The sequence below is a fragment of the Centruroides sculpturatus genome, unplaced genomic scaffold (assembly GCF_000671375.1).
Source record: "Centruroides sculpturatus isolate CEXI.00-Female unplaced genomic scaffold, Cexi_2.0 scaffold114, whole genome shotgun sequence".
Classification (NCBI taxonomy): Eukaryota; Metazoa; Arthropoda; class Arachnida; order Scorpiones; family Buthidae; genus Centruroides; species Centruroides sculpturatus.
Window position 1 is genome coordinate 913,713 of NW_019384417.1, and position 11,169 is coordinate 924,881.

General features: G+C 25.1%; 1 protein-coding gene across 1 annotated transcript in view; it reads right to left on the reverse strand.

Annotated features, from left to right (window-relative positions):
* The window catches only part of LOC111619223 (E3 ubiquitin-protein ligase HECTD1-like), a 202,998-nt gene that overhangs the window by 66,310 nt on the left and 125,519 nt on the right, over positions 1-11,169 (reverse strand). The window contains exons 22-24 of the mRNA XM_023360909.1: positions 8,579-8,659; positions 6,107-6,369; positions 5,845-6,018 (exon numbers count right to left, since the gene is read on the reverse strand). Coding sequence (XP_023216677.1) covers positions 5,845-6,018; positions 6,107-6,369; positions 8,579-8,659 — 518 coding nt within the window. The remainder of the gene's footprint in view (positions 1-5,844; positions 6,019-6,106; positions 6,370-8,578; positions 8,660-11,169) is intronic.

Below are 11,169 nucleotides of genomic sequence, written 5' to 3' on the forward strand. Positions count from 1 at the left end.
AATAATTAACTGTAATTATATTACAAATCAAGTTTATGCATGACAAATTAATCTAAATCTTGTTTGTTTTGTAACTTAAAATTTATTAGATTAGCATTTATTTCAACAAGAGATCCAGTATTAAATATAAGAATTATTATTTTATCACAAAAATAACTTTTAGTTTGGAATGAAACAAGCAACTCCTGGGAAAATTTTAAAAATTTTAACCAAATACCTATAATGTTTATATCTAAAAAATTTACTTGTATTATCTACTGAATAGAAATAAAATTATCATTTATTTTTTTATATATATATAGAATTTCTATTTATTAATTATTTTTCACAAAAATACAAACAAGCATTTATAAATTAACATTATCTCAATTTTTCATCATTTTTCAGCTAATTTTTACATAACAATTGCAAAAAAACAAAGTTTTTGTATGTGCATTAGTTTAAATCAATTTTTAAGTTGTAGCTAATATGAAAAAAATTAAAAAACAATACCATACAATCCTAAAATCTGAATTTATGATGATTATTAAAGAAAAATTTTGAATGCAGCAGGTTAAATTGATAAAAAAAATAAAATAAATTGAATACCTTCCATATCCTCTAGCATGACGTAAAGTATAACAACTTGGTATCAGCCATAATCCCAAATCAATAGCAAACCAGGCTCTTCTGAAGTATATTGTAAAATATATTAGAATTGTTATTGGATAACATAATATATTAATGAGTAAAATGAAATAATTATTTAAAATAATTTACTTATTTATACTATTATAAAAAGACACTATTTAAAATTTATTATCTATATTTATAAAATGTAAGTAATTTAATAATATTATATGTAAAATTTTTGTATTTTTCTAATCCCCGTGTTTTATTTGTAACAGTTCAATAAAATACAAATCAATTTACAAAATACAAAAACAATGTACAAAATAATTACAATTAATCTGGTGTATTGTGGAACAAAAAAATAATAATCTGTTTTTATACCATAATATGGTAAGTTTAGATGGAAGGGGAAAAAATGAACTATATAAATTCAATGAACAAAGATTTTTCTAAAAATTAAATATACAATCCAACTCCTATCTATAAACTTTTTACCAGTGCGCGTATCATCACACTCTACAACAGTTACAAACATTTTCAAACCGTTACGGTTCTTCTTCAGGTAACAATCCCATAACAGAATGCGGTTCAAAGTTATTACAAAATACGATCTGGAACGATGTCCCGACCCAATGACGTCACTATGGACTTGCGCATTATGCATGGTGTGCTCTATCTTAGAGATTTATCTGATACGCGCACCTGTAAAAGGTTTATAGATACAAGTTGGATTACAGTAATACAGTGCAGATATTCCATCATTTTTTGAATTAAACATCATTTAACTTAACAGAAATAGTTCACTTAACTTCACTTAAAATAATTCTATACTATTAACATATAAGACAGTTTATGAAAGAATTTCAGAAAGATATTCCAATTATAGTTTAAATGGCTTTTCTTTCATCTGGTACTAATTATCATATTTGAACTTAAACATGAAAATAGTAACAACAAACCAATTTTACAATCAAAAAACTGTCAGATTTTTGTTTGATCATTGATACATATTTTAACTTTTCATCACTAGTGTAAGTCTAGAGAGATTTAAAAGTTAACATGAACTATTTCATGCATTATACATTTATATTAAATAAAATTTTAATACTTAATTGCTTCTTGTTCTTTCTATGTTCAATGGGGGGGAAAAACACAAAATTGCTGTCAAACTTATCATACACTTTTACCCTTTTTAATAGAATTTATTTTAATTTATTCAATTTTTTATACTTAATTTATTTTAGTTCCACTTGTTTTTGTTCTTTCTTATTTTGATTGTAATTCTACACCATTTATCCAGGAATCACAAATAAATATTGATTCAAGTAATCTTCATTTTTTCTGTGGGTTTTGCATGTGTAATACAGTGTATAAATAAACATTAAATTTAATGTATTTTTATGTAAAATTTATATTTGTACAAAAAAGGACTGACAAGGGGCAAATAGCATGAAATGCATTTCTACCACTTTGTACAGAAATAGTGTATGTTAAATAATAATAAAATCTATTCTCTTCACCACGTGTTCCTTTATAAATTCAACACGGGAATTTTGTGCTTTCTTTCAATAAATAAAATTTGATTAATGAATCAAATACTTTTGTTAACTTAATCATTTAACATCTTCATAACTTCTAGATCATCAAATACATTTTTAGTAACCAGATACATCATTGGTAATATTGGAATTAAAAATATCTATGAAAAAATAATTAGATTTAAAGTAAAATTTTTTTTTCAAGGTAAAAATCCCAATAGTATTTTCTAAGCCATGCTAATGAACTATTTTGTATACAGTTATAGTTACAGTACAGTCTTGCACAATGGACAATTCATTTTTGACATACAGTAAAACCCTGCTTAATGCTGATTCGATATAACGCTGTCTGCTTGAAGCCTAAAAAAAAGCTCAAAATTTACACTGATTCAAATTATTGTGGCATTTCATCAATTCATATATAATATGATTATTCACAAACAAAAACCAATCAGCAAAAGGTGGCAATTTGTCGTAGCGCTGTACTTTCCATAAATCTATGTTTAGTGCAATTTTGGAAAAAAATATATCGTGGATGCCATAGGCAATATCGACTTTGCTTGGCAGGAACAAAGTGTAGAATAAGTTATGGCTGAAGGAATTCAAGACCTCTCAACAAGAAGAGTCTATCGCTGTATCATTAGATTGACCAAATTGTCAACCTAATCGACACAGCAGGAATAAGAGATGTAGATGAGTAGGATATTGAGGAGTTACTGCAGGTTTCTGGTGAAAGCCTTACCAACGACAACTTTCAAGAAATGGAAGAACAAGGAATTCATGTAGAACTGGAAAACAGATTCTGAAAACAAAGAACCCAAAGAATATCTCTACAGATTTCCTTAGTAAAAGTTTGGTAACAATAACCAAAATCATTGATCAAATTGNCCTGATAGAATGCCCCCTTCCTAATGTTTCAGGAAATAATTTACAGAAACAGAAAATAAAATAGTTTTCTTAACATTAATATTAACAAAGTTATTTTGCCAAGAAAAATTTAACAATATTTTGCTGTTCATTAACATTATATGTTTTAATAATAAAATAAAGTATATATCTGCTATTGAACACATACAAGAAACTTATAATTTTGAAACAAAAGCAAATCTATCTGACATATTTCACTGTATAGATATCAACATATATTTTGTCTTCTATAAGTGATCCAATTTCCATTATTTGGTAGTAAAACTAATTTCTAAATAAAACAGAAATTAAATCCTAACTTAATCAGATTTTTGGAATTTTATCTATTTAAAAAGTTTTATACATTATTTAACTCAATTTAAAATGCTCAGTATTCTGTTCATTACAAAAACACACTTTCATTTAGTTTATATTTTTTCTAGTAAGGTATAATTAAAAAAGACAAAATATACTATTATGTTAGTATTATTTCTAGTAGAACCTGGGTTTAGCAGACACAATCATTTGACACTTGGTCCATTTAGGACAAGTGTCTGCTAAACTCAGATTTCGTTATACATTAAAAAGTTCTGATACAATAAAATAGAAGTAAAATAAAACAAAAAAAAGGATAGAAAGAATTTGTTATAATAAAGATGAGTTTTAATCTTAAATATTTTCAGATAAACTTATATTATCCATTAGTTTTTTAAAGTTGAATCATTAAGTCAATTATTAATATAAACCCTTCAGTTAATTTAGATAAAAATATAAATAATAAAAAGAATTTTGATATTGCTATTTTTTATCCTATTATATAATAATCAAATTACCAAAACAACTATAAGTCTATACATTTTATTCATTAATATTTTCAAAAATTCCTGCTCTTTAACTTCAGAATCTTAAAACTTAAAGTGATAAAGAATTAAACAATGATATTATAATTAAAACAATAAATGACCATTTATTTACATAATGGAAACAGTAAAAAGCCTGTATAATATTTACAATGAAACCTTTCATAAAGACCACTTTTGCTCAGAAAATCTTTGCTATTGGTAGTCACAATGTTGGGATTTTACTGTATTTTTATATAAAATATAACAGTTATAGTTAAGTAGTTATTTGTAATACATTATAAATAACTATTATCTTATCAGAACAAAAAGTTTTATGATTTAATTAAGATTCTATTCTTTATTTCTTGTTTTACTGCCTATTAGCTAATAATAAACATTTTTAGCTCTCTGAAATAATCTTTTTAGCTACAATTTATTTTAGAAATATTAGAAATTATTTATTTATAAATTTTGAACAATAAATTTGAACAAATAAAAAAATATAATATTTTGTTTTAATTGTTCTGATTAAGATGGTAGCTATTTGTAATTGAAAAAATCCAGTAATGAATTGTGTATTTTCCTGGCAACAGCATTCAAAATTGTATGTTGCATTGATGCTATTAAATTTTGGTGGTAGAAGGTCAAGAGGGTGGGAAGATAGAGGGGGGTCATTTATCTTCAGAGGGATAGGACTTAAGATTTTGTTCATTATTAACACTTACACTTTTTCATAAAACTCATCCCTACTCTCATAATTAAGCTTTTTGCTATTTTATAGTAATTAAAACTATAAAAATTTTTTATAACAAAATCTGATAACAGACGACACTACAAACAATTTTATTTTTAATTAAATACAAATTTTTTTTTTAAAATAAACTCATAATAGCTGGAAAAGTTATGCAACTCCTGTTGCTGGATTTTTTTTTTTTTTTTGCAGACTGCTCTGTAGCTATTTGTCACTCCAATCACCAGATGAATAAAATTTTTGTAAATTGCAAATTTTGTAACAGACAGTGTGACTCCTGCATAGGTTAATTTATCATATAGTTATACTACCATTATTCTTTACATTTGTATTTATAGCAAAATATTTATAGTAACTTCATGAAACTTCTTCTATAGAACATTAATGATTGATAATAGACAAATACTAATTTTTCTTCAAAAATTTCATAATAGTAATTTAATAATAATCTTTAAACTATAAGAATTCTGAAGTAAAGAATGGAAGTTTGCAAAACCATTTAAGAGATAAAGTCATATAAGTACTTAGAAATAAGTTAATCTTTACTAATTATTACGAAGAAATAATAATTTTCTCTGCAACTTTATTATTATATATATTAAAATTATAAATTGTATATAGATAGAAAGTCAATCATCTAAATGGTGAGTAGAAGTTTATTTGAAAATATTTAAAAATATCTGGAACCATCTTTCATTTCATTGCTTTTATTCTTCTGAGTCATATAAATAATAATATTACATGAATTTTAAATTTAACATAAAAGGAGAATATTTTAAAAATTCTTAAAATTTTAAAATTACTTGTTATGTACATACTTGTGTTATGTTATTTTTAATACTATTTGATATTGTTAAAATAATATTTAAAAAGCATATGTAATATTTTTCATATTCTAATAACAGTCCTGATAGAGAAGGTACCAGAAACAAATAAAAATACAGCCAATTTACGTATTTATTTATTTTATCTGATTTTACGTTTAAATTAATATTTTTTCAAAAATAAAACGTAAAATCAAGATTTTTTAACTGCATTAATTTCAAAGCTATAATTTTTATATAAATAAAAAATAATTTTTGTTTTTTTAAAATAAATATAAATGCCAATGATATATATTTACTTAGAAATTTAAGCTGACAGATTCCCAACCCTCATCTACATAAATTGACATTTTAAGCAGATACCTATATACCATTGTGTAATTCTCCAGTAATTGTTCCTTCACCTGCAGGGTTACCATCTTGATCCCGCCATTTCCAATCTGGTCCTCGGATAACTCTGGCCCCCACAATCATGTGTCTTATTTGTTGTTTAATTATTCTTCTTTGTCGCCTCAAATTCGCTTCTGCCTCTTTTGCCGTCTTACCTGAATATGTATTGTAAAATTACCCAATAATAATAATAAGAAAAACATAGATTTGCATATATTTCTATAATTCAGATTTTCATTTTACCTATATCATCACAAACACCAGTAATTGTGCCATAAATTTCAAAACCTGAGAGAGACATATAGTGTGTCTGTCCACTTGCATTTTTCCCTGTTTGTTGTAAACGTATATGTCTCCAACCTTGGGTTTCTTCTGAAGGTGTTTCTAAAGGCCATGATGCTGTAGATCCAGGTTCATTCAAAGAACAATCATCAGTATGTGTATAAAGTGTTGTCCAATTTACACCATCCTTTGAAACTTGAAATAACCAATTCCTAAGAGCTGATCTATGATAAATAAATTTATAGCATGTAAATAATTTAATAGCAATAAAATTTAGTCATCTATTGATATTTAGACTTGAAAATTATTTCTTTAGTCTCTTTCTTTTAATAAGAATATGTTCTTAATAATAATAAAATAAATATCATAAATACAAAAATTACCCATTTAAAAAATAAAATCTCAAATTTAGATGCTTCTTAACATAAAATAACTTTTCCCAAAAAAATACAAAAAATAAGCAATATTGAGAATAATATGTTATCATAAAATATATTTAGCAAAATTAATACTATTCAATTTCTTTCTAGAGAAAATGTGAGAGCAAAATATATAGTAAGTATATTAAACTTTTATATTAGAAGAATGTTAACATAAAAAAATAGAATATTTTTATTATAAAACAAAAGTATAAAAATGGAACTACATGTAATTATACAAGCAGAAATGCAAACTTTCAGTAAGCTGAAAATGGCTGGAAAAAAGTAATGTGAAAGTGAGCACAATGTGACTGGAAAAAAAAGCTGTAACATTAAAAGAAAAAATATATATAAATTACAAGAGAGGATAGATAGGCAATCATATTACAATTTATAGGGATTTAAATATAATCATTCTTATTGTAACAGTAATTGTAAAAACTGCCAATGAAATTAGAAACAATACTAAGAATTAAATTTTTAGATACTCATTTGAACCTATAATTTATCATTGTAGGACCATATGAGTACAATAATTTAATCATCATATTATTATTATTATTTATATCGTAACTTAAATCTTAATGTCTAATAAATTTATGATATATTATTATGTATATCAGCTAAGACACAATAAAATATTACAATTAAATCATAATAAATTTAACCCACTGACATCCATATATAGTAAATAAATTCACATTAACTGGCATGATATTAACACACATGCATAACAAACAACCATTCAGAATCATCTATGTACTAAAGTAAAGCACACGATTATAAAAACTGTTGTAATGATGATAATGGTTATCAAGTAATCTTAATGACTTTTTCCCCAACAAACTATTTGCTGTAAGAATTTTTCTTGTTAAATTACAATAGGAAAAATAAAGCAGCAAATAAATTTATTTATATAAAATTTATTAGCATAACATAATATTTCAGTATACAACAAAATTTTGTTCAAATGTCTATAAAGTTTTTTTCCTACATGTAAGAAATAGGCATCATTTTAGTTGAAACAAATAACGTCAGTCTTTCTAGACTAAAATTTAATTTACAATGTCAACTTGAGACGTTATTTTCAGAAGCATTTTCATACTGGCCCTGTCCAGTATGAATGCCAAAATGGCAGGGAGGAGTGTCACTATGGCAAGAATGAAATTGAGCATATTTTCACTTCTAATTATTTTAAATAAAATTAAATAGTAAAACAAATGCAATAGGGCTCATACACATTAAGCACCACAATTATGTATCAAACATAAATGTAATTCATATTCAAGTATTTTAACAAATTGGAAATAGATTTTGCCATGGTGTATTCTTTATATATAGATTTCTTAAGTTGCAAACATTTTTTACAAGTTCTATCCACTTTTCTTTCCTACAATGATTTTAAATGAAATGTATAAAAATTGCTAATAATTAACTGTAATTATATTACAAATCAAGTTTATGCATGACAAATTAATCTAAATCTTGTTTGTTTTGTAACTTAAAATTTATTAGATTAGCATTTATTTCAACAAGAGATCCAGTATTAAATATAAGAATTATTATTTTATCACAAAAATAACTTTTAGTTTGGAATGAAACAAGCAACTCCTGGGAAAATTTTAAAAATTTTAACCAAATACCTATAATGTTTATATCTAAAAAATTTACTTGTATTATCTACTGAATAGAAATAAAATTATCATTTATTTTTTTATATATATATAGAATTTCTATTTATTAATTATTTTTCACAAAAATACAAACAAGCATTTATAAATTAACATTATCTCAATTTTTCATCATTTTTCAGCTAATTTTTACATAACAATTGCAAAAAAACAAAGTTTTTGTATGTGCATTAGTTTAAATCAATTTTTAAGTTGTAGCTAATATGAAAAAAATTAAAAAACAATACCATACAATCCTAAAATCTGAATTTATGATGATTATTAAAGAAAAATTTTGAATGCAGCAGGTTAAATTGATAAAAAAAATAAAATAAATTGAATACCTTCCATATCCTCTAGCATGACGTAAAGTATAACAACTTGGTATCAGCCATAATCCCAAATCAATAGCAAACCAGGCTCTTCTGAAGTATATTGTAAAATATATTAGAATTGTTATTGGATAACATAATATATTAATGAGTAAAATGAAATAATTATTTAAAATAATTTACTTATTTATACTATTATAAAAAGACACTATTTAAAATTTATTATCTATATTTATAAAATGTAAGTAATTTAATAATATTATATGTAAAATTTTTGTATTTTTCTAATCCCCGTGTTTTATTTGTAACAGTTCAATAAAATACAAATCAATTTACAAAATACAAAAACAATGTACAAAATAATTACAATTAATCTGGTGTATTGTGGAACAAAAAAATAATAATCTGTTTTTATACCATAATATGGTAAGTTTAGATGGAAGGGGAAAAAATGAACTATATAAATTCAATGAACAAAGATTTTTCTAAAAATTAAATATACAATCCAACTCCTATCTATAAACTTTTTACCAGTGCGCGTATCATCACACTCTACAACAGTTACAAACATTTTCAAACCGTTACGGTTCTTCTTCAGGTAACAATCCCATAACAGAATGCGGTTCAAAGTTATTACAAAATACGATCTGGAACGATGTCCCGACCCAATGACGTCACTATGGACTTGCGCATTATGCATGGTGTGCTCTATCTTAGAGATTTATCTGATACGCGCACCTGTAAAAGGTTTATAGATACAAGTTGGATTACAGTAATACAGTGCAGATATTCCATCATTTTTTGAATTAAACATCATTTAACTTAACAGAAATAGTTCACTTAACTTCACTTAAAATAATTCTATACTATTAACATATAAGACAGTTTATGAAAGAATTTCAGAAAGATATTCCAATTATAGTTTAAATGGCTTTTCTTTCATCTGGTACTAATTATCATATTTGAACTTAAACATGAAAATAGTAACAACAAACCAATTTTACAATCAAAAAACTGTCAGATTTTTGTTTGATCATTGATACATATTTTAACTTTTCATCACTAGTGTAAGTCTAGAGAGATTTAAAAGTTAACATGAACTATTTCATGCATTATACATTTATATTAAATAAAATTTTAATACTTAATTGCTTCTTGTTCTTTCTATGTTCAATGGGGGGGAAAAACACAAAATTGCTGTCAAACTTATCATACACTTTTACCCTTTTTAATAGAATTTATTTTAATTTATTCAATTTTTTATACTTAATTTATTTTAGTTCCACTTGTTTTTGTTCTTTCTTATTTTGATTGTAATTCTACACCATTTATCCAGGAATCACAAATAAATATTGATTCAAGTAATCTTCATTTTTTCTGTGGGTTTTGCATGTGTAATACAGTGTATAAATAAACATTAAATTTAATGTATTTTTATGTAAAATTTATATTTGTACAAAAAAGGACTGACAAGGGGCAAATAGCATGAAATGCATTTCTACCACTTTGTACAGAAATAGTGTATGTTAAATAATAATAAAATCTATTCTCTTCACCACGTGTTCCTTTATAAATTCAACACGGGAATTTTGTGCTTTCTTTCAATAAATAAAATTTGATTAATGAATCAAATACTTTTGTTAACTTAATCATTTAACATCTTCATAACTTCTAGATCATCAAATACATTTTTAGTAACCAGATACATCATTGGTAATATTGGAATTAAAAATATCTATGAAAAAATAATTAGATTTAAAGTAAAATTTTTTTTTCAAGGTAAAAATCCCAATAGTATTTTCTAAGCCATGCTAATGAACTATTTTGTATACAGTTATAGTTACAGTACAGTCTTGCACAATGGACAATTCATTTTTGACATACAGTAAAACCCTGCTTAATGCTGATTCGATATAACGCTGTCTGCTTGAAGCCTAAAAAAAAGCTCAAAATTTACACTGATTCAAATTATTGTGGCATTTCATCAATTCATATATAATATGATTATTCACAAACAAAAACCAATCAGCAAAAGGTGGCAATTTGTCGTAGCGCTGTACTTTCCATAAATCTATGTTTAGTGCAATTTTGGAAAAAAATATATCGTGGATGCCATAGGCAATATCGACTTTGCTTGGCAGGAACAAAGTGTAGAATAAGTTATGGCTGAAGGAATTCAAGACCTCTCAACAAGAAGAGTCTATCGCTGTATCATTAGATTGACCAAATTGTCAACCTAATCGACACAGCAGGAATAAGAGATGTAGATGAGTAGGATATTGAGGAGTTACTGCAGGTTTCTGGTGAAAGCCTTACCAACGACAACTTTCAAGAAATGGAAGAACAAGGAATTCATGTAGAACTGGAAAACAGATTCTGAAAACAAAGAACCCAAAGAATATCTCTACAGATTTCCTTAGTAAAAGTTTGGTAACAATAACCAAAATCATTGATCAAATTGTAGTAAATGATCCAGAGTTTGAAAGGAGTACAAAAGCAAGACAAGGCGTTTTGGATGCAATTTCATGCTACTGACATTTGCATAAAGAAAAAAAGAAAAAAAAAAAAAAAAAAAAAAAAGGAAACTTATCAAATCTAGAGAA